Below are 25,752 nucleotides of genomic sequence, written 5' to 3'. Positions count from 1 at the left end.
AAGATACCACTTCTAAACTGTTTAAGTTATCTTGACGAAACTTACAGCAAACTTGCATCACCCATAGCCAATGTGCAGTGCACTGCTATAAGGTTACTAATATGCTGAAATCAAGGTCAAAGGTCAAATAAGTGCAATTTTTCAAATAACTTCTTGACCAGGCCATAACTTTCAAGGTTAAAAATAGCTCTATGAAAGTTGCTGGATACCTTTATCACCCACACACAAAGTGTAATGCTTCATTATTGGATCATTGTAACCTTTGTTCATACTTTTCAAATAACTTCTTGTCCAGGAAATAACATTTAAACTGTTGAATATATCTTGAAAAAAGAGTGTAGTGCTGTTTTGTTTTATCATTGTGACCTTGATTTCAAGGTTAAAGGTCAAAGAAGTTCTCAATTTTCCAATTACTTCTGATCAGACATTGTGTTTCAAACTGTGAAGATATCTTAATGAAAATTGTTGTATACTTTTGTCACCCACAGTGCTCTATCACTGAATCATTAGAACTTTCATTTTCAGGTCAAAAGTTAATAAAAACTATGTTAACAAAAACAAATTGCTAGATTATTACACTTGTCTAGATTAAAGCCAAAGATCTCTATGTTGATGATCTTTGTGTATTACTGAAGCCATTTGTAAATGACATACATCTAAAATAATGATGAGGTATTGTGATACATTTTATGCTAATGTACAATCCAAATATTATTACCAGAGACTTCTTGCTTAATATAATCTGTTGACACATACAACCCTTTTGACATTTTACCCAATTTCTTGGCATACAAACAATTTCTGTACACAAGAGTTTATATTAAACTGTCTTGCTACTGTGTGATTCTGCTCAACAATTGTAAAATTAAAACAAATACTTATTTACCATTAATAGCAAAACACTTTATTAACAAGAATATTTCAGATTGTACATATACATATATATTTATTCAACAATGTTATATTAAATGCACAGCAAAGCAACAAATATGGCAACATCTGTATAACAACATAGGAACAAACAAATAATACCACATTAAAAAATTAAAATGTATGGAATTTAAACTAAATAAGATTCTTCTTTACTTTTACTTTAGTTTTGTTCACCATCTAAAATCCAACCTCCAAAGTGGATTCAAGTAAAATTTGTTTCAATAAACACGATATTAGCAGTTTTCACTGGACTAATAGATTGAATATCAAAATTGTAGTATATAATAAAAATTTTAAGTGACTTTGCTTCTTAAAACTAAAACAATATTGGTCAGGCCAATTCATTCAAATATTTAAAAATATATTTCAAAGACATGAATACTCCCATTCCTATGCAAACAGGTATTTTTGTTACAGTACTGTAGGCAGAATATGAACCAAATCTGTACTGAAGTCCATGAAATTTTTTGTACTCAACCTTTATGTTGTCAAATGTAGTCTTTGACCATTTCACTAAGATGGATGACCACCAGAATCTGATCCTGTATAAAACTTGATGCTGAGATACTATGTATGATGTGAACATGAAATATCTTGTACACAACATTTTTATTCCAAGAGTTGTCAAATGTGACCTTTGACTGTTTAATCTTGACCAATGAGCACCTTAATATGATCAGGTGTAGAACTTAATATCAATATGAACCAAACCCACTGAGAGATTCTCAAGTGTGAATTTGATTTGGAAGAGGATGCAATAGGGCAGGAAACACTGTATATACCCCCTCTTAAAGAGATGGCAGATGGCATATAACAAAACTGGATCAAATTGTGTTAATAATGCAGAGGTTGGAGGGAGGGGGGGGGGGGGGGGGGTTGGCTCTACTGAAATTATGAAAACATCAAGTTATATGGATCTCCTAATCCTTCCAATTAAGCCATGCTCATTTGCAGCCATAGCACTTTTTTGTCACTTTTAAAATACAATGATATATGTCTGAGAAAATGAAATGGAAGAGCAGATGATGGACAATGAACACATGATCACAGCATGCTTTTTTATCTTTCAGACAGCTACTGGTTATTATCATTGTTTTAACTGACAAGTTAAAAGGTATTAAACTTTTGGTGTGCAACATCATATTTGATTTACCAAAGCTGTCATTGTCGCTCTAGGTGTTCCTTTAAATGTTCTTCAGCTTCCTGTAATGATACAAACATGATTTCTTTAAAGAAAAAGCACTACTAAAGCACAAAACTGTCCAGTAGTTTGTTAATGGCAAAGGAAATTAAAGGTATTATAGAAAAAATTGTCGAAAATAGAAATATTGAACAATCCTATATAAAATATAAACCCTTATAAATATTGGCCACATTCAATTCATGCTAAAGTGAATACCAGATAGTGGTATGCAGTGGTAATAAAACAGGGAAACTCTTGTCATAAACTTGTAGCCAGAACACTGATGTCTGCTGGTAAGAAAGCACCTCGCAATGGAAGAGTCAAGGAAATGAAAGACCTGTAACTAACCAACCCACCAATCAACTTTTCATAAAGACACTGTAGCTGTGACTATAAAACATCGATGATGTTACACAATTGTTAGGAACACGAATTCTCATCTTGTTCCAAATGTGTAAAAAATGTATGTAGTTAAACCTTAAAAGAATATCTAGCAACAAAATTCAGTCTGCAGTCAACATTAAGCACTGCAGATAAGAAATGAGTTTGTCTAGTTGCAATTGTTTACCCACTGACTGTATTTTCGTGTGACTTCTCCACCTGACAGGTATGAGTAATGGTGATAAGTCATGATTGGTATGTTGTCATCATGATTGCCTATCATTGATTATGAAACAAAAATTATTTTGGACCCTACCATTTTCTCCCTCACATGGGGTTTCAGTCTGAAAACTAAAAAATCTACTTTTTGTGGAAAATTGATCAATAATTCAGTTTGAGCCATGTTGCAAAGGAAAATATTGATGGAACACACAGTCCTTAAATGTCAAATGAATTCAAAATGTGGATTAGTGCAAATCCTGACAGAAAATTAACCCTGCAATCATAACTTTTCAATTTTGTTCCAACTCTGCAAACTAAACCAACATCAAGTGAACAAAACACATACCTTACTACTCTGATATGTTGAGAGTCGGTTAGTACAGCCCTTCCAGGGACAATTAAATAAACGAGAGTTGAGAGAAAGATGGTCTGACACCATGTGATGGAACAGGTGCCCCTTCAGTCCAAATGAGTATGAGCAATCACCACACTACAAAAAACACCAATTTAGCAGGTATAAAATTAATAGGCAGAAACAAGCTCATTGTTGTCGGTTGTGTATACAGAAACTAGCTGTTATCATTGTGTTGTAAGTTGTGTATACAGAAACTAGCTGTTATCATTGTGTTGTAAGTTGTGTATACAGAAACTAGCTGTTATCATTGTGTTGTAAGTTGTGTATACAGAAACTAGCTGTTATCATTGCTGTAGGTTGTGTATAAAGAAACTAGCTGTTATCATAGTGTTGTAAGTTGTGTATACAGAAACTAGCTGTTATCATTGCTGTAGGTTGTGTATACAGAAACTAGCTGTTATCATTGCTGTAGGTTGTGTATACATAACTAGCTGTTATCATTGTTGTAGGTTGTGTAACTTTTGTACCTACTGATAAATCAAACAGCCTACAGTCATGATATTTGGATTGTGGCTCATTTTAGACATCTTCTTTTATTCAAAGTTACAACGGTCTCAATTGATCTATGGTTAAAATTTTAGAATAGCACTGAGTCTTGTTTTTGGTTGCCATTTCGGTATGAAATTGTCTAGTTATAGGAACATGAATGAAACACAACTAATCATATCCTCACAAAATTAATATTATACATCAGAATTGTTTTGTTTTCTCACCTGACATCTGTTTGGATTGGTTTCCATTGTTAACATTTCCACCACTCCTTCCTTGTTACCATACAGAATCTGTTAACAAGCAATGTCACAGAATGAAGTGTTCCCTGCTTAGATAGCATTCTTAACATATAAAGGTCTTCATTGAAAAAAAAAAAAAACAGGAAAGAAATGAATGCTTTACTTTGTCCTGCTGTGTAATATGAGAATGTTAAAGGTAAGGATAGAAAATTATATTGATATGGATTCCGTTGTGCTTCTATGTTACATAAATAAGTAAACGTTAGGGACAGAAGACTACGTGGGTATGTTTTCCTTACCTTGTCCTTTTGTGTGACAATGTTAGAGAGAACAGGAGATTTCCCCACATAAAACAGACAGTAGAGCTGATGATTCTGCGTAAAAAGAAAGAAGCAAAATAAAATAAATAAGAAACATATAGGAGTAAGCTTCCAATATCATACATCACCTATCTATATGACCTCATACTTGAAATATAAAATATAAGTCAATCCTGAAAAGTTCAAGATTACCTATGAGCTCCCTTACTAAATTAAACCTTAAGTATTATATTTTGATGTAGATATCACTGAGGAATAAAGCTATGCATTACCCTGTGCCCAGAAACTTTAAAAAATTCAAACAAATGACACTGAATGTAAAGAAATTGATAAGATAATTATGTATACCATTGTTCATTACAGAAAGAGGAGTATTTCCATATATATATATATATGTAAACTCACCTTTGTGATGTAATCTCACTTGTCTATTGTTACACCAGGTGCAAAATCATCTGTCTGTTGTATCACCTGGCATTACCTCACCTGTCTATTGTAACATCTTACATAACCTCACCTGTCTACTGTACAACCAGGTGTAAACTTTCCTGTCTATTGTAACACCTACTGTAAACTAACCTGTCTGTTGTAACACCTGATGTACTGGTCTTGTCCCCCATAAAACAAATGTCCTTGTTTGTCTGTAGTTACACCACGAACCAAACCTTCACCTTCTCCATAGCTCCAAGAAACCTCACTGGTCTGTAACCAAACGGGAACCAGACATATATCAGCTTTTCAAACAAATACAAATGTAAGCCCATTGAGAATAAAACAAGAATTCCGCGGAAGTGGATGTAATTCTGGAGTTGAGTTTTATGGAACAATAGCCATGATAGATATTCATTGTATTTATTCTATTCATATAATTTGTTTTGCTCCAAATACGGCAGGAACAGGGACAACCCAATCTCAAAGGCAATCTCAAACAAGCTTACAGTTAGTGTTGCATGCAACACATGTCCCCTGCCGTAAATTATTGTATTTATCAGTAAATAAGCCAATGTCTGCTAATAAGCCCACCAATGTTCTGTTGTAAAGCAAATGGGAGCAAATGCTACTTAACTGTTCGCAATAAGCTTACCCTTTACTATGGATCTGAGTTTATATGTTGGCCCCATGATCTAATTGCAGTATAAATACATTATTTTTTCAAGTAATGTAGAACTTGTTCTGTATCAGAAGTGTCTTGTTTTATTATTTATAAGCTTCCAGTGGATCTAGTTTCAACCAAATCCATCCATCCGTTCTCAAATTATTGTCTGAAAACTAAATTGTGATAAGATTCTATTTTTAGTAACAGTGACCTTTGTTGTTGATCTTTTGTTCCCAAACAAAATCCCACACTAAATTGCCTTATAAACTACCATTGTATGAAGTTTGATCCAAATCCATCAATCTGTTCTCAAGTTATCGTCTGGAAACCAACATTCGGACAGACAGACGGACAGACGGAGACAAACACTATAGTCCCCTACAGTTTCACCGGCAGGGGACTAATACGCTCCTTTGGTTAAGAAGCATTGTATGAAGTTTGAGTCTAATTGTCAATAGAAAACTATAGTAATCACACAAAACCAATTTTCTTTCTACAGCTACAATGACCTTGACCTTTGACCTTCTGACCAAAAGCAATCCCGAGCATGTACTTTTGGTAAGGTTATTGTACAAATTTTTTTCTATTTATAGTAACAGTGACCTTTGACCTTCAAACCTAAAAAGCAATCCCTAGCAAGCCCCTTTGGTAAGGAAACACTGCATGAGTTTTTGAGGTAGATCAACCAAAGTGAGCTGAAGTTATCGCGAAAAAAACCTTTGTGCAGACAACGGTGCTGACATAGTAATACCTATATGTCGCCTTTGGCAGGCGACACAAAAAGCGTCCAATCTTAGTGTAATCCCCTTGTCAGTACCAAAGTTTCTAAAACTACCAAGTAATGTATAAAAAAATGCTTGTAGATTCCAAGTTTTTTTCCAAGTAATTAAATGTCAGCAAATGACTCCTACATAATACAGTGTTCAGGTCTATCCTGTAAGATAAAGATAAACGTCTGATAATGACACTACAGTCAATAAATAATGATTGTTATGTAATTGTATCTAAGTGAACCACATATTAGTTAAATGGTTGTCTTGCTGCATGTACACTTTGAGAAAGATTTTGTCTTACCAACAAATTATGTTCTATGACCTTTCTGTCCCCTGATCCACTGTACACCATGTGACCAACAACCTACAAACGATAAAATACAATGTCTCATACTTCTCTAGAGGTTATCTGTAGTAACATCACTGTATTGAGACTAAAGAATGTGAACAAGACTCACAATACCTAACGCCTGCTGCACTTGTGAAGTCATTTAAATTGAAGAGGATTATATGTAACAATAACAAAAATATAAAACATGCACGTTGAAGTCGCTTTTCTCTTCATTAACATCATCTTTTTTGTCTTTCATTAGTTTTTCCCTGATCCCTTTCCAAATATGCCCAGGACATAAGATTGAAAAGCGCATACAGGATATAGTTCAGTTACCCTTATGATATTGACCTTTGCCTTACCTGTGTACAGACCAGGACTTAATAAGATTGATATTCTGCTTACCTCCATGCAGAAGACAGTCTTGCTATGGCCTTCCAACATACGAAGGAGTAGGCCAGAGATGGCATCACACACATAGATCGGTGAGGTGTAGGCAGCTACCAGAAGGATTTTTCGAACACCTTCCAGGCCAGAAGCAATACAGGTAACAGACTGATCACAGCATTGGAAACTCTCAAATGTCTTCCCAGTCTAAAACATCACAGAACATCAAGTTAATTACTTATTCTACAGTAAAAGAAACCTCTAATAAGGACGTAAAACATCCGTTTCTATAAAGGATGATATGATCTCATGCGCCTGTTATCTGGACATTGTGCAATCATATGACGAATTATCTCTGTAATATTGCAAATGAATTCCAATGGAAATTCTACAACCCATGGCTTCCTGTAGCATGAATGTGTCTTCCTGTTATTTGTTACACAGAAAGATTCTTGTATGTCTATGCAGTTGTATTTATTTGATTTCAAGACAAGATTAGTATTAAATAACCCATAGTTAAATAAATGAACAAAACACTCCGCTTTGTCAGTAGTAACGCAGTTTCCCCAGTTTTCCCAACATGTTTGTTTGTGACTTACTTTTGCATCCTTTCCAATGACAGCGCCATAGTCAGTACCCAGATAGAGACGGCCCCATGATTCATGCATACACTGTACTTGATAAATCAACTCCATGTCCTTTAGTATAGCATATGTCTGTAAAATAGATGATCAGGACTATTGCTGGTTTTTACCCATTTGGAGTTCTGCCTCTAAGTACCCAGAGGGGAGGGCAGCATCATTTCAAGCAAGTTTGGTTAAATGTCACCAAACAATGAACATTGTTTGGATACAAAAGATTTCCATTGGTTAAGGACATGGTGTACGTGTGACAAAAAAAAATGATGTTTCAAATGCATATACCTACCAGTTGAAATAAAAAATGAGTGGACACCTGTGAACACTAAAAAAACAAGCCCCTAATAATTACACCTGGTGATTAAATGTAAGTACTGCTTTATTGTCGCACGTGTTGTTGTTTTTTTTTTTCCAAAAAAGTGGAGGGGGCTTAATTGCGAAGACCCCTCCTATTCCTGGCAAATTGGAAAAAGCGGTGGGGGGTGCTTATTTGCAGTGAAATACGGTATACAAAATAGTGACAGTTTCAGAAAAAATTGGCAGTTTTGCAACTTCAAAGGGTCAATAATCTTTGACCCCCATGACTTTGAAACTTTGTGATCAAAACAACTTTTACAGCAACCCTTCAAATCTTGAATATATTCCTTTTCAAAGATTTTGGAGAAAATTGGCAGTTTTACTTCTAAGTGTTGAGGACATTTGACCTTTGAATTGGAATGTTATTGCTGTTTCAGTATTTCGGAACTCCTCAAACATTACCCTACACAACTGGAGGCTAAATAGCATATCCAAAGACCACAAATTTTGCTACAATGTATTTTGATGCCCTTTCCAGTAATGATCCAAGTGATTCTGTTTGGTTTAAATCAGCCCAGCAGTTTTTGAAAAGAAGCTGAAAATGTTGAAAAGTGAACAGACCACCAATGACACACAACAATCTTTGGCTCAGATGACCTAACAAGGTAGATGAAAATCAACATTTATTATCATGCAGAAATTATGTGATTTCTTGTAAACATAAACAAATACAGTAAGGTAACATATGATTGTTTTCATCTTCGCATGTTAATTGGCAAAAAAAAAATGTTCCTACCTCACAATCAAATAAAAACAGTCTTTCAGAAGGTCCACATGCATACATGCAAAGCTTTTTGTCAATGGTGACCACGGCAAGACTTCGAACGCAGCATGGGCTACAATCATATTGGCCTAAAAGAGCACCACTCTGGAAAAGAAACCCAAATATATTACTGTCCCATCTAAAATCATTTTGAGAAAACTAAACATACCTTTAATGTTACTTTGAACAAAATAAATATATAGGTTACAGCTGAGCAATATTTCAGTACAGAGTGTTTAAGTAGAATATCTTAAAATCAGTATTTTAACTGTAGTATGGATAAACAGTATTACAAAAAGATAACCAACCAAATTGATTATCATGAAAAAATTGTGTTTTGTTGTCATTACCTCTAAATTGAAGCGGCATGGGTTGGATTTCTGATAGGCCACAAACACACTTTCTCCAGCCACCTGTATTTGAGTGACTGAATCAGCTGGTCCCACTAGCTGCTTTATAGAATCATCAATACGTCCCTTGTCTGATGACCGAGCAATTGTACTTTTTACTGCTGCCCGAACAGATGCCAGTCTTTCAGGTCCCAGTTTGAATCTATAAATACAAAATACAGCTTTAAAAACTAATAACAATAGATGCTTCATAAACATATTAATTTCAAAACAGGCATATACAGAGATGAAATATACTGTACATATAAATGTACATATTGACAGATTTTTTTATATAGAACAGATCTGCTACCTGTATTCTCATTGAACTTTTGCTGTGTATAAAGCTTCTTAATACTGATAATTTATTAATGATCATCTAACTGAGAGTGGTACAGCTGACTAAACCTGTTGCATGCTCTCCATCTGTTCATCAAAAATTCAGCTCAAAGTATCATTATTTTATCAGTGTGCCCCTCCCCTAAGGCTGGATTAGGGTTCAACCGCTGAAGGACATGATATACAAATGTTCTTTAACCTCTGACAAAGAGCTACCTCTCACCTTTGACTCCTGACAGGGTGGACATTTTCCTCAGATTCAAAGGTACTGTCCAGCTGAACGTCCTCAAGCAGACTACGTCTTGGCACTGTGACATGTGCAGCACCATCTTCTGAGCCAGTCTCCACCATACAAACGTCCTCAAGTTCCTCAGGCGCCCTCTACCATAAAAGACAGACAATACATTTTATAAACCTTAAACTATACATGACAGACAATACATACAAGGGAGATAATACATTTTATAACTAAGGGATTCAGTGGTTACTACTGAACAATCTATGCTACAGCAACCTCTATATGCAAGGTTCCACACCAGATCTGTAGACAGAAGCATGATATCAGCCAAGATTCAACAGCTTGTTTAAAGTTATCCCTGGGAGAAGACGTTACTGAAGACTACTTTAAAAAAAAACTACTCTTTCATGCTTGACTGGAACACTTGTGTGCATCACTTAACATTCACCAACTTTGTCTAGAATTGCTCATGATATCAAGCCTCATTTTGATTATGGTAAATTGTTCCAAAGCTCTAAATTGAGATATCATTCAGTATAAACCCCAAAAAGTTACTCATGAAATTAAAAGATTGGTCAGACTGCTTAGCTAATACAAAAGTCAAGATGACACAGCAACATTATTACTGGTTACTATGGCACAGTAAGTTAAAAGAATTCAGTGGTGTTTGGCTCACTAGATTCTGAATAGTTTTCTTTGTTTAAGAGCTACACAAGGCAATGGTTCTAGTGGAAAGGCAAGCATCTACAAAACAAAAGTCAACATACACTCATAATGATGAATCATTTACACCTTAACTCACCTAATACTAGGACAATATTGCTTAAAAACCAATTAAAGAAAGGTTCACCATCTGAAAGATCTCAAATTATACACCTGAGTCGTGTTCACTCTTATGAATTATCACCAATCTTGATACCTATATGCCAATATACATGTATATTAACTCTGAAAAGAAGAGCATCACCTTCCGAAGCCAGATAGGCCAATAGTATATCCTATTTTCTTCTACAACTGATATGTTACAGCCTTACAAGCAGGTCATCATCAGGGCACAGCTAACATTGTATACATGTAGTCAGGAGTGTGGAGCTTTGGGATTCTGAGATCATTTACCTGAAAAAGCATCCTCTGTCGAAGTTCTGTCAGGGGAATGTTGTCATCATCCTGCCCGCTACACTCTGAACTGCTGTTAATTACAAATTCTTCTTTCTGTTTACGTTTTGATGATAAGTCCCGCTCTTTCTTGGTTTTCCTACGTTTCCGCGATGGTGAAGAGTTGCGGTCATCTGACACAGATGGAGACACAGGAGGTTTGCTCTGTTGTCTGTCTGGCATGTTAGCCTCACTGTTTGATCCTTTAAGGGTGTGATCACTGCCAGAGTCCAGCTGGGTGGAGTCTCGGCGGTTTTCCTTGCAGTATTGGCGTATCTTTTCCCCAAGAGACACATTACTAGCAACACTGTCCTGGTTGGAGTCTGTTTCTAACACTATCTCATCACTTTTTAAACTTGACTCACTCCTGTAGCCTTGGTCAGATTTGCTGCTCTTTAGAAAAGACTGAAGTTTTTCAAACATATCCTCTTTCTGTCCAGTAAACAAATTGCCAGGTAACTGACCCATGTACTGGACATTGACCTTGGGCTGTGTATTTTCAGCAACCTTATTTAGTCTTGGTTGCGTGAATTCTACTGTGGTGCTGGACACAGCACCACTAGATATTTGATCATCGGTAGTCAATGCAGACCTTTCCTGTTCCTTCACTGGCTTTATCCCCTCTGAATTACTGGCCCGTAATAAAGACTTGAGAGTAATGAATCCTGATTCCTTAAGTTCTGCACTTCCTACAACTGACACAGACTGGCCAATCTCAAACTGACTCTTGGTGACTCCAGACGTGTCCTTGGTCTGTTCTAGCAACCCTTCACAGTCTTTACTAGACTCTGATGACTTACTGTCTTTTATTAAGTCAACCGACCTTTCAGTGCCTCGATTAGGACCATATGACTGTACATCTTTATCCTCAGATTTAAATGACTTTATATTATCTTTACTTATCTCCCCTGAGCTTACAATGTCTCTAGTAGGAACAGCTGACTTCCCACCATCTCTGGTACGATCAGTTGTCCTTGAAGCTTCCTTAGTGGACTCAAATGTCTTTAGGGTATGTTTGTTAGGCTCTATAAAACCTTCACTGTCTCTAGTAGGTTGTAAAGGTGGTGGAAGAGCCTGGAAGATTGCCGGGTTGATTCGCTGACTACTTAGAGGTGAGGAGAATCCACCCATTCCTTTGTGCTTTCCACTAGAATCTGAGGAATCACTCAAAACAAGAAGACTGTCGGAAACATTGCCATTCTTTGGTGCTCCTTTTTGATCATGTGAAAATGAAGACAATGCTGAAACCTTGGTAAAGTTGGAGTCCCTGCTAGAGTCAAGATCACAAGAGTCTGTCATAAAGGCCCTCTCTCTCTCAGGACCATCATCTGAGGTAGCTACACACAGTCTCTCTACAGACTTAGCCGCAATATCCATGGGCAAGTTCTGCAGACTTTTGGCCTCTGAAAATGTATTTTAACATGAGAAGTAAATTGATTTCATTATGTACAAGAGGCCCATGCGTCTTAATGGTTTAGTTCAATGGAAAATTAGGACCATCTGAGAATTATTTCGGGCAAGTTTTAACACAAACCCACAGGTGGAACTTCAAAATAGCTTCATTTCACAAAATGGCCATCATGGGTGCCATATTGATCTTTTGAAGAGGCTGAAAAACAGCAACATTTTGCTGACTTCAAGTTTCTAAAAGTCACCTCTAACTTCCAATAAAATGGCGCCAGTAGGTACAACAAGTTTAAATAGCCGATCAGGACCATCTTAGGATCATTTCAAGCCAGTTTAAGCTCAATCCCACTTGCCAAACTTGAGTTAGAATACCAAAAAATAACCAGAGGATCACACATTTACCCCCTCCCTCCTCCTTCTTGACCCTTTTATCTAAATAGGTGACCTACAAAATCGCATCAAAAACTATTTCTATACAAGTGTTTACTAAACATAAAATAATGAGGTGGTGTCATGATTATATTTACACATTTTTTTTACATCACAACTGGTCAAGTTCAGCAAGCATCAGGGCAATTTCTAATGAAATTTTAAGTGTGCCATCAATTCCCCTAAACTCTCAGTCCACAAAGTCTATTACTAACCTCTCAGAACATGTAATCGACGACTTCTAATGGACTGCTCCTTTCTAGACAGCTGCAAAAGAAAACATCAAAATGAATCCACTTAAAAGATAATGGGTTTAAGCATCTTGTGTCTACCTTTGAACTCAGGAGGAACTTGCAAAGATTATGTTAGACCTACCTGTAAGTGGTGTACACATGTACCTCTATCTCTGATGCTCTGTCCCACCTCTAAGTGGTGTACACATGTACCTCTATCTCTGATGTTCAGACCTACCTGTAAGTGGTGTACACATGTACCTCTATCTCTGATGTTCAGACCTACCTGTAAGTGGTGTACACATGTACCTCTATCTCTGATGCTCAGACCTACCTGTAGGCAGTGTACACATGTACCTCTATCTCTGATGCTCAGACCTACCTGTAAGTGGTGTACACTTGTACCTCTATCTCTGATGCTCAGACTCACCTGTAAGTGGTGTACACATGTACCTCTATCTCTGATGCTCTGACCTACCTGTAGGCAGTGTACACATGTACCTCTATCTCTGATGCTCAGACCTACCTGTAAGTGGTGTACACATGTACCTCTATCTCTGATGCTCAGACCTACCTGTAAGTGGTGTACACATGTACCTGTATCTCTGATGTTCAAACCTACCTGTAAGTGGTGTACACATGTACCTCTATCGCTGATGCTCAGTCCTACCTGTAAGTGGTGTACACATGTACCTCTATCTCTGATCCTCAGACCTACCTGTAAGTGGTGTACACATGTACCTTTATCTCTGATGCTCAGACTTACCTGTAAGTGGTGTACACATGTACCTCTATCTCTGATGTTCAGACCTACCTGTAAGTGGTGTACACATGTACCTCTATCGCTGATGCTCAGACCTACCTGTAAGAGGTGTACACATGTACCTCTATCTCTGATGCTCAGACCTACCTGTAAGTGGTGTACACATGTACCTTTATCTCTGATGCTCAGACCTACCTGTAAGTGGTGTACACATGTACCTCTATCTCTGATGCTCAGACCTACCTGTAGGCAGTGTACACATGTACCTCTATCTCTGATGCTCAGACCCACCTGTAAGTGGTGTACACATGTACCTCTATCGCTGATGCTCAGACCTACCTGTAAGTGGTGTACACATGTACCTCTATCTCTGATGCTCAGACCTACCTGTAAGTGGTGTACACATGTACCTTTATCTTTGATGCTCAGACCTACCTGTAAGTGGTGTACACATGTACCTCTATCTCTGATGCTCAGACCTACCTGTAAGTGGTGTACACATGTACCTCTATCTCTGATGCTCAGACCTACCTGTAAGTGGTGTACACATCTACCTTTATCTCTGATGCTCAGACCCACCTGTAAGTGGTGTACACATGTACCTCTATCAGTGGCATGCATGTGCACTTCGATCTCCTGTGCTCAATCCTAACTAACGGTGATGAGGACATAAACTCCATCAATGATGCTCTGACCTACCTGTAGGTGACGCGTTCTTTGTGTGGAAAGCTGCTCTGTAGCTGTCTGTATGAGGGCAGTGAGGCGCATGATCTCAGACTCTGTGGATGTCATCTCCTGTCTTAGACTGTCCTCTTCCAAGCTTAGATCATACACAAGGTCAAACACACTTCCTGATGTGGAGCTTGATCCAGAGGCAGCAAAAGTCTCATCTTGAGCAGCATTGGTTGGATCTATTATTCCAACAGCAGGTTTGGAATCGTCATCATGTCCTAGAGTCTGACTAACAGACTCACCACAGTCTTTCACCCTAGGGCCTAGTATGTTTGTCACTTTACCAGTCATGCCTTGGTCAAGATCTAGCTTTCCTCTCCCGGATCTTTCAAGGTTGACTGATACAAGGGCAGCAGTGTCACCTGATCCTAACAAAAGTAAATTTTTTTGAACTCTCAGTTAATAAATCCCGTATTGATCTAATACATGATACTGCAACTTTATACAAAATATAGGAATCTATAACAAGAGACACAGCAGATCTGTAAAGTTCACCTGCTACTGTGCAGAATGTTAGTTATTTCATTCAAGTTTTTTGTACACAAAGCAAATATTTGAAACAAGAGGCCTAAGGGACCAGCATCGCTCTCACATGCAGCTATTCAGCCATTTAACACAGAAGTTCAAATCTGTAACACATGAGGACCACTTAAATACTGCAAATTGTTTCATTTAAAATTGATCAGTGAAATACAATTAATGTACATGAAGGCACACATACACATCTAAACATCGGAAAAAATGAAAACGTAAGCAGGCAATGGCGATTTCTTGTTGATTCCTGTTAAAAGTTGTTTTTTGTTTCATGAATGAAAATTTTGGTATTTGTTGTGTCTGTTCAGGTAGAAATATTGTGTCATCAACTAGGCCTGTAGTCATGAACATGAAAACATCAATATTACCTACCCATCTCGATGGGTTTTTATGCTAGCCTCTTTAAATTTTAAACATCCAAGTTTGACCAAACTTTGACAGCAACCTTGTATGGAAGAAGGATTTTAAAGAACTTACATTTCCCCTATTGGGGCCTCACATCTCTGATGTCAGACTCCTGGCTGATACAAAATTATGTTCCTTTCAACTAGGTATGCTTCAGACCGAGTCAGGACAGAATCAAGGTATTCCCTCAAAAGAAGTGTTTTAGAGAATTTCCTCTATTCCCATTACTTGACCTTGCCGAAGAGGGCAGAGACCCACTATTTATATCAAATTAATTTCCCTTGACCCAAGTAAGCTTCAGACCAAATATGGAGAGAATCCTGACACATTTACAACAGAAGAAAAATTGTTAAGAATTTGCCCCATTTCCCCTAATGGGCCCTGCCCCTCCAACTCCAGGGAGACATTACCCATCGATTATACAAATTGATTACCCTTCAGCTAAGCATGCTTAAGACCAAATTTGGACAACATTCTATCATCCTTATAAAAGGAGACAGTTATAAACAAATTTTCTCTATTTCCCCTCTGGGACCCCGTCTTTCTTGCTCTAAAGGGCAAAGACCACTATTTATACATAATTAATTTCTCTTCAAGCAAGGATGCTTCAGATCAAATTTGGATCAAGTCCAAACATTTCTACAGAACGAGTACAATTTTAAAAAATTTGCACTTATGCACCTATTGTGACCTGCACTTCAGGCCCTCAGAGGCTGACAACTCAACTTTATATAAGATTGATTCTCCTTCACCCAAGAATGCTTCAGACCACATTTGGGCAATATTCATTCATTCCTGATGGAGGCATAGGACTTTAAAGAATTTGCTCTATTTTCTCTCCTAGGCCCCACCCCTCCCATACCAAGGGGCTGAGACTTAATGTTCATACAAGATTGATTCCCCTTCACCCCTATTAGGCTCTGCCCTTCGGGCCCTAAGAGGCTGACACCTAACCTTTATGCAAGATTGATTCCCATTCACCCAAGAATGCTTCAGACCACATTTCGGCAATATCTGTTCATTCCTAAAGGAAGAGTAGGATTTTTTTAAATTTGCTCGATTTTCTCTACTAATCCCACTCCTTCCACCCAAAGGGGCCGAGATCTACTATTCATAAAAGTTTGATTCCCCTCCATACAAACAGGATTCTTCTGACCAAATTTGGTCAAAATCTGTTCAGTCCTTCAGGACTAGTAGCAGTAAAAAGTTGATTGATGCCAGACACTTGATGGATGTTGCACCTTCAGACCAAGTGACAATACCTATGTGTTTTACAGTTTTTATGTTTTCAGTGAAATGATGGGTGTAAACAGGATGAAGGATTGTACAGATTATAAATCACATGAATAATTTTTGGCTTTTACCTTTGCCTAAAACAGGCCCACTCTCTGTGGTTCTGGCTGTCCCAGAGTTCTCCCTGTCCTTTGTCCCAGTAATTGTCTCCTTGTCCACATCAATTGAGGGCCAAGTACGGTGATGTATGTAGGAGTTCTTGGATAAAAGAGGAGACCCAACTGGTTGTTTGGTGGACCCAAGGTCCTGCGATGGAGCCTGTAGAGGTGTGCTAGACAAATCTGCTAAACTTAGTTCTGACATCTCTCCACCCCAAACTGGTTCCAACTTGTCTTTTGACCAACAGGAGGCAGCAGTATTCCTTGACTCTAGGCTTTTCTCCACAGAGAATTCAAGTTTTTCTCCAGATACCACAGATTTGGATATATATTTAGAGGGTTCAAAGTCAGTCCGAGATCTGGGGTTCTCACATTCCAAACTCTCCTTTTCCTCGAGCGAACTGGAAGTGTTTCTAGGTTGCACTGGTTCTGATTTCACTTGGAGAGGTAGAGATTCACTTTGTGATTTACTCACAGGTACTGAAAACTGACTTGAAACATAATCAGTTTCTCCTGTATCCTTCAGTGATACAGGTTCACTGGTATCTTTCAAATGCTTGTTTTGAGATTTGTGTACCGACAAAACCACTTTTGACTTGCCACCATTTGATTTGTTCATGGCCCATGCCGGCTCTGACAGAGACACATCCTGTTCAGGCTCACTCAGTTCTTCAGATTTTATGCATAAAAGGGGATTACCCGTATAACTTGTGCCTTTGTCTGCTGGTGAGTTCAGATGGTGAAAACCTGCTTTCTCACGTACAGGTGAGTTACTGGGAACAGCTAATTTCATGCTCGGTGAACTTTTAGGATCTTGTAGTTTATTCCTGTCTACAAGGTCTTGTGTAGGTACAATGTCAGTATTTGATAGTATCTTGTTAACGTTAGGGGACTGTGCTTGCTCCTGATCAACACAAGTGGACTTTTGAGTTTCAAGCAAAAAAGCATCCAGAGAACTTATATCAGGCTTAATGTCTGCTTCTATTAACTCAGCAATTTGAAGCTGCACATCTGCAGATAAATTCTCAAGTCGTAACTCTGTTGCAACACCATCCAATTCTGCACTTAAGTCAGAAAGTTGCAAATTGAATCTTGGAAAAGATAACTTGTTTTGAGAGAAAGCGTAGGATCGGAGCATTTTAGCAAGTTTTTCTCTTTCTTTGCGAGATCTGGGAGAATTCACCATCTTTAATAAAGTGTCCTTGCTAGATTCAGGATCCAAATCTGTTGACAGGTCAGAACTTGCTCTACTGCTCTGACGACTCAGACTTTCTTGGTGTAGTGGTGAAAATGTTCCTATCCTCATAGGATTACTGCTTTCCTGTTCAGATACTGAGGTCTTGGTTACTTGAGAGTCATGTGGCTGAGCCTCATCTGAGCTCTGCTTCTTTAATTCTGATTCAACACTAGCCTTGTCCGATCTCCCTTTGCTGGATTTCTTATTGATAACAGGTTCATGGTTGGACTTAGATGATTTCCCTTCTAAATCTGAATCTTTTTCCCCTTCTTTCTCCTTCATTGACTGTTTTCCTGCATTAACCACCGACTCAATTCCTTTCCGAATATCGTCAATGTCATGTTCCTTCTGGGTCTTTGTCCTGACAAGTGAAGGTTTAGATAACTTATCACTATCTACTGCCACTGTGGGGATCTGTTCTTCACAGCCTGCAATGTGACCTCTCAGGTAACTTTGATTTATCTTAGATAAATTTTTTATTTGTGAATTTATTTCATTGGCCTTTTCCATTTTCTTTTGCCGTTCTTTCTTTTCTCTTTCTTTTTTGACAAGTTGTCGTTTATCCCTCAGCTCCTTACAAAGTTGTTCTGCCTGCTCCAGTACATTGTTGCTTCGCTGATCATCATGGTCTATAATGTCCCCCACTGGTTTCACACTACTACCCTTCTTTTTCTTTGACTTTTCCTTTTTCTTGCCCTTGTTAGTTTTCTTATCCAGAGTCATTTCCTCTGTTGTACTATCAGGCTCCAGAGCACTCTGGACAACATTTTCTGTTTCTTTACGCTGTTTTCCTAGATGAATATCATCAGGCAGGCCACTGTCTCTACTTACTCGACTATCTGAATCCATTTCCACTGAATTTTTCCGTCGTTGAGAAGAATTGTCAAAATTAACAGTTTTCTTACGTGACTTTGACTTGCTCTTTTCTTCACTGGTACATCTACGTTTCTGACCTGTCATGTCATTATCTATTGATAAATCCTGCTGTGGTTCTGCCATGTGACCTTGAAAATCACGGTTTGGTTGTTCAAAACGATTGTCTACTGAATATTCCTCTGTTGTATGGTCCCAGCTGTGGTCATGTCTATCCCTGTGATATCGGTTGGAATGGGAGCCTCTTCTCCAATACGGATCTTCTTCTTGGTTATCGTAACGATTTCTTTCGTTTGAATTGTCACGCCTGTTCCAACGGTTATGCGTTATCCCTTTAGATTGTTTATTCTTTCCACGTTGCCGTTCATGTGAGTTTCCACGTTGCCGTTCATGTGAGTTTCCACGTTGCCGGTCCTGTGAGTTTCCACGTTGCCGGTCCTGTGAGTTTCCATGCAACCGGTCACGTGAGTTTCCATGTTGCCAGTCCTGTGAGTTTCCATGTTGCCAGTCCTGTGAGTTTCCTCGTTGCCAGTCCTGTGAGTTTCCACGTTTCCAGTCCTGTGAGTTACGTGTTTGGTACCTGGGATAGAAAGACAACTCGTCTCTCTGTGAGTTCATGTTGTTTTCATCCCACCATGATGTGTCCCAGTTTGACTGACTATGGAAGCCATGATCAGACGGCTGGACAAATCCACCACTTTCCCAGTTCGCATTGTATTTATTTTCCCAGAATGCATGGTTTTGATCTCCCTCGTGAAAATCAGTGTTTCTTTCCCTTGGATAAAAACTTGGCATATCATGTGATGAAAATTTATCATCCAACTTTGGGCCTTTTCCTTTGAAAGATTTGCTTTTGCCCTTCCCTTTGATATAGGGCTGTGAGGAAGAGCGCTGGTGAGACTTTCCATGACGTGCTGACTTAAAATGACGAGATAACTCTGGGTCAGACAAGTTTCCCTCATTATCCAGTTGTACTGGCAACATGTCATCTCTGTAAAGAAATACATGTATATTTAAAAATCTTGATAGAGGTGGTGACATTAAAACTTCATCTATTTCATGTAAAAGGTTTATCATAATAGATACGATGAAAAATATTTGTGTTACTCCAAACATTTCAAATTCATACATACAGTTGAACAGCAAGTAATTCAATACTATATCTATCCTATATTTATTCCAGGGGATCAACACACAAATTTTGTCTGAAAGTCAAGTCATTGGTTTACTGCAGAACAATGAAAGAGCTTTCAATTGTAATTGTATTGAACATATTAAACGGACATGACTTGAATTTTTACCTGGACATAGCTTACTGTGGTATATAGATATATAGTTCTGTACTATTGCAGTATACCAGTGTCCAAATTCTCTTTTATTCCACATAAAAATGGAATACCTTTAAATTTCTTCAGATGATATGTCAAAAAATATTTTCTTTATCAGATTCAATGTCCAAATTATGTCTTCATATACACAATCTCTAATATGCACAATCTCTAATATGCACAATCTCTGATATGCACAATCTCTAATATACACAATCCCTAATATGCACAATCTTTAATATGCACAATCTCTAATATGCACAATCTCTAATATACACAATCTCTGATATCCACAATCTCTATGCACAATCTTTAATATGCACAATCTCTAATATGCACAATCTCTGATATGCACAATCCCTAATATGCACGATCTCTGATATGCACAATCTCTAATATGCACAATCTCTAATATACACAATCCCTAATATACACAATCCCTAATATGCACAATCTCTAATATGCACAATCTCTAATATACACAATCTCTGATATCCACAATCTCTATGCACAATCTTTAATATGCACAATCTCTAATATGCACAATCTCTAATATACACAATCCCTAATATGCACAATCTCTGATATGCACAATCTCTAATATGCACAATCTCTGATATGCACAATCCCTAATATGCACAATCTTACCTCAAAAATATCAAACAGGTAAAATCAAATTACACACTATCAAGAAATACTGATGGAGTAGAATTTTCAATTCTTTACACAAAACACATACATCAGTTTACAATTACCAAATAATGCTGGAAAGTTCAACACAATACTTGTCCATACTTACTGTACACGTTTGTTGAGCAGTGCCTCTTTCTGAAAGGTCATCGTTTCTTTCTCCTTCTGACGTCTTTGTCCTTCTGCTGCTCGCTTGTGCTTTTCCCCATTCAGATGTTTGCCATACTCTATTATATTTGGACAGGAGGCAAAACACAGTGTACAGTTGTGGGTAGAACCCCTGAAAAGACAAAATATTGTTTGTACAGAAAACAAGTATGGTAAGTATTCAAAGATGGCTATTCTAGCTGTCATATTGATTTTTGATCTTCTTGAATATAACATCACTGGTCATAATCATAATTACATATGTATTGAACAAAAAATTTCAAGATGGCTGCCATTGTAGTCAACATGGCTATTTAACTAACCAGAGTAATAACTTTCCTTTTATCTCACAATCAAATAAGAAGAAGGAAAGTATAGACAGCATCAACCCACAAGAACCTGTTATATGTATAAAAAAATATCAACACTACACCAAGAATTTTGCTACATTTTCTAGGGTAATTAAGATAAACAAAATAAAATATGATATGTATTGTTGAAAAGGACAGCTGACCTCAATTTTGATTGTGACAAAAAGTGATTAAAAATTGATTTAAAATCAGCCTTACTTTTTCTTCTTCTCAATATTGATGTGATGCATGAGTGACCAGGCATGATCCCGGAATTCCTGATGAAAAACAAAAGAGATATGGATCATTTTACCTATTAGAAATAAATTATCTTACTGTTTAAAAGGAAAACATGTGCCACGCTAATTCAAATATATAGACATGACCTATAATACTGGGTAAAGTAAATGACTGAGGAAAAAACCTCTTGTAAGATCTATGTCACTAACAAGAAAAACTCACTTGTTCTTGAGAATATGAGATCTTACACAGATCACACTCTAAATCATCCTTCTCGGGTTCTTCCTTGTGAAATGACTGAACAGCATCCGTATCCAGATCCATGACAGGTTACACGGTCAATAATTAATGATCTGGAAAGAACAGAAAATAAAATGTAGATAAACTGTTAGTCTGATGTTTGTGACACCGTAAGTAAAAATTAGATATATATTTATAAAATGTAATCAAGGAAATGGAGTTATTTAACGACTTTTGTTAAAACCTGGTCACAACATTTTTGTGGAAAGACTTGACCAATCAGAGCAACATATTGAGCTAATGAATTAAGAGCAAATTTTTTTTTAACAAATTTGAATTGAACCCAGTTTCTTGGATTATGTATACCAGTACATATATATATATGCTCATTTCAACAAACTATAACGTACAAGTAGAAGTTAATTGAGAACTGAATGACAACAAGCCAATTCCTATGGGAAACCATGGTGTGGACTGACTGGTACCAAAACCGACTAGTAAAAATTTATCATGATCAGCTTTTATATTTTACATTACAATGATATTAACTACAACAGGACCCCATATATACAACATTTTTAAAATGATTTAAGATGCCAATATTCTGATGATCTGGTTGCCCTAGAATTGTGTTATAATTACGGGTAAGTAACTATATAATGGTGTTATATCATTCTGAGTATTTTACAGTGAGGCAAGTGCTAATGCAAGCATGCAGCTTCTCTTGCGGATTGAATTGTCAGAGTATATACACAAGCTATACTGATGATGTATAGGCTTGCACAGCATTGTTGTACATTGTATGTTAACTCATCACTTCATTATAAATGATAAAGTTGATCTAGATCTATCACACATATACTCAGAGCTAGAGAAAAATGAACACCAGGTTCCATGAAGTGGCTTAATTGGTGCTTAAATTTCCATACACACAATATATGATACATCGTAGAGAGCAAGAGATGTATTTCTTTTTTAAAGTTTACAACTGTACCTGACACATGTACTCCTCTGAGAAGTAAAAAAGTCCAGTATTAATTTTTTTTTTCTGATGATGATTTTTTGAAAGGTTTGATGTTAGAAAGTAGATTAAATGCGAACAATCAATGTTGGCTCACCAATTTTCCCAAAACTGGCGTCAGAATATGTTTAACATGAAATAATTCAGTTCCATATATTATTATTATTTTTTCCCTGAATCACAGACAATCCCTCTAATTTTTCAAGCATCTTTTTAAAAAATAAAGTTTCGTCTTTCATTACAAAGTAAGGGTACAACATTTGGATATTGAGGAAAAATTATGTGAAAATGCTAAAGCTTCATTTAACGAACTTTAAACTGCACAACAACCAAAAAATGAAAATGTTCCAAAATTTCTAATCTTTTATTTTGTCATCTTCTAGTATTCAACTTTTTCTAAGACTTTAAGTTCTGATAGAGAAATTTTCGGTGATACTTTTCATGATTAAAAAAGAAGGGGTCTATGTGCCCAATTTTTTGCAATTTTCACTCAAATAGCCAGTTTTCCTAAAATCAATTAACTAACTGAATTATTTATTTTCAGGTGCTAAAAATCCGAGAAAGTGGTCACTAAGTTGGAATTCATGAATCTGAAATCTAAGATTTGTGGTGATAATTCCTGCAAAATCAAATTGAAATCTACCGGTGACTTCCATAGTTATACTCAAGAGAAGTACCTTAGCAACCAAAAAACTTTGAAATTGATGATGCTATTAACCGCATCATGCTGTCAACTACAGCATCAAAAAATGTAGTCCATGAGTGAAATTTCTTCAAAAAGTAAAATAAATTGCCTATTTTCAACTAATAAATACAACTAGAGATGACAAAATATATATATAAAGTCTGAGATATTGTGTTGGAATTCATTTTATAATGAATTATGCCTTACTTCTGGTTAAAAATCAGAGGAACACATTCCTAAAAGCATAATGCTTTTCACCATCATTATCATCCACGAGAAAGAATAACCTTGAACTTGGGATGTGTAGAATCCAGGTACTTGTATTGGTCGACAAGTTAATTAAGGCTAAACCCAGTTGTTGCCTGTAGTTAATTGGTCCGATTAATGTGGTGGGTTGAGTATAAATGTAGAAGAGATTGATGTTATACGTTTTACTTTGTATGCCATCTATTTTTATTATTACATAATCACAGTGTATAATAGTATGAGTTCATCAGATGACAGTCAGACATTTTGAAAGACTGAACCTTTTAGGATTGAAAATATATATGTGAACTGTTTACATGTATGCCTGACAAGATTTTTATGAATATAGGTGTGATCGACACGCAGATATATGCTAAAGTGTGTTAGTGTGATAAGTTTGTGTATAATTACGGTACATACAGATTAAAGATAGTGCAAAAAAATATGTAGATTGACCTAGGCAATCTTCTTCGTTTTCAAGACAGAACAACGTTATCGCACATTATAAAGACAGCCAAAATAAATGGACAGCTCGGCTTTTTGGAATTTTCTGGGTTTTTTTTACTTTCTTTTAAATCAGCTCCCCAAAAAAACCTATCACACAAATTATTTACTAACCTGTCGTGCTTCACTCAAATAGGTGAACCTTCCAACAAAAAATGAATTAATTCATATGATCTTCCTTCCTTATATCTGACATGATGCTCCCGTTGTATGTACAGATATCAATATCATTACCGTGCACCTGTTGAACATGTTTACACCTGTAATTTGTGTTTACCTGGATTTAGAAAATATATTTTGGTGACACATCGATGGTAAAAAATGCATTTACGAATTTTCCTTGTTGTTGGGTGTAAAATAGAGTGCCGATATGCGCTGTTATTCGTTGTGACTTACACAGGAGAGATGAAGACTATAATCGTTGATCTCTCTGCATGTTTTTGGCCCAGTCGGAAGCCATCTTGTTTAGGCGCATTCGACAAGTTGAGAAACCAATTCTAAACTTAAGGAGGTTTAAGCGTCGAATCTCTTGAAACGTTCTCTCAATGCATTTAATTGTTGGATAGATCTATCACACTTTAATTTTCCTATCAACCACATTTATTGATAACATTATGCCAAAGAACACTTTGAATAAATAAACAATTACTTTCAGCACTTTTGCACGTGTTTTGAGAAAAAAATATTGGGTTAAAAACAACGTTTGTTTTCAATTGTTTTGTTGCAATAGTCTATGTTTCTGAAATTCCATTCAGCTGCATTTTAAAATAATTACCATGATACTTGATGTTAATGAAACTAAATGGGGCCAAGTACACTGCCCATAATTTGCATGCTTATTAGATAATTTCATGATCTAAAATAACGGTAAAAATAAAACATAACTGTCTGTACTGTAACGTCCCTGGTCGATGAGAGAATTAAAACATTTTGTGATAACATTTCTTTGCATTTTATACGGCTTGTGAGTGTTGAAGCTATGTCACCAGTTTCATTATGATATCACTCATATATAGTTTAGAAACTAGGACTCAGGAAAAAATACTGATCAATGTACTTATTTAACCTTCGACCTTAAGGTGAAGACCTCAGTGACCTTATTTTAGTCGTGGCAGTTATGTCTAAAATTTATCCAAATATCTCTATTGGATCAATCTGCAATTGTTTGACATTTTGACTTTGAACTGAAGATCGCAGTCATAATTTGAGTACACTGCACACCACTTGTGGATGATGCAGTTATTGTTTTAGTTTCAACAACATGTCTTTGATATTTCAAAAGTTATGGTGTGTATTCGAAACTGTTGAAAGTATTGCTCTTAAGAAAGTCACAGTGACCTAAATTTAATGTACTGCACACTATCTGAAAATAAAGAGTCGAAATCAACAATGTATCTGTTTCCAGAGAAAGGATTTTAAAAAATCTTTGAGGATGACAATTTTGGGCTATCAGACTGTCCACTGGTAGCGATCAATTAGAAGAGGTGATTTTTCTACCCCACCGGCAAAGCCAAAAACGACCGATGTGTCAAATATTGTAATAAAGACATACATGTGAATATATAATTAATAAATTATTAATTGATAATTAATAAAAGAATAATGTAGATGTCTGTTTCGTCCTTCTAGGACTCGTAAGTGTTGTT

General features: G+C 36.7%; 1 protein-coding gene across 1 annotated transcript; it reads right to left on the bottom strand.

The window, feature by feature from the left end:
* Window positions 1–933: 933 nt before the first annotated feature.
* LOC132548599 (uncharacterized) lies at window positions 934–24,522 on the bottom strand. The gene is made up of 19 exons (XM_060212465.1): window positions 24,503–24,522; window positions 21,633–21,763; window positions 21,390–21,448; window positions 20,783–20,953; window positions 16,519–19,646; window positions 14,183–14,583; window positions 12,703–12,754; window positions 10,613–12,054; window positions 9,482–9,639; window positions 8,881–9,082; window positions 8,504–8,635; window positions 7,372–7,488; window positions 6,791–6,979; window positions 6,356–6,418; window positions 4,765–4,887; window positions 4,165–4,239; window positions 3,848–3,916; window positions 3,066–3,209; window positions 934–2,136 (listed from the first exon to the last, which is right to left on the bottom strand). The coding sequence occupies exons 2-19, from the start codon at window positions 21,732–21,734 to the stop codon at window positions 2,095–2,097; spliced, it is 6,669 nt and encodes a 2,222-aa protein (XP_060068448.1). The 5' UTR covers window positions 21,735–21,763; window positions 24,503–24,522; the 3' UTR covers window positions 934–2,094.
* Between the last annotated feature and the right edge of the window lie 1,230 nt (window positions 24,523–25,752).

Source organism: Ylistrum balloti, unplaced genomic scaffold (assembly GCF_031769215.1).
Source record: "Ylistrum balloti isolate Yb309-2 unplaced genomic scaffold, AGI_CSIRO_Ybal_v1 Utg370018, whole genome shotgun sequence".
Lineage (NCBI taxonomy): Eukaryota > Metazoa > Mollusca > Bivalvia > Pectinida > Pectinidae > Ylistrum > Ylistrum balloti.
The sequence above is the reverse complement of the archived record's forward strand: the minus strand, read 5'-3'. Positions and strand labels throughout refer to the sequence as shown.

Excerpts from the sequence above, each read along its gene's own strand:
- LOC132548599 (XM_060212465.1), bottom strand. The coding sequence starts at position 21,734 with ATGGATCTGGATACGGATGCTGTTCAGTCATTTCACAAGGAAGAACCC. Across the intron at positions 21,449-21,632 it reads TCTCATATTCTCAAGAACAA|GAATTCCGGGATCATGCCTG; the intron begins GTGAGTTTTTCT and ends GTTTTTCATCAG. Across the intron at positions 4,240-4,764 it reads TCAGGTGTTACAACAGACAG|AATCATCAGCTCTACTGTCT; the intron begins GTTAGTTTACAG and ends CTTTTTACGCAG.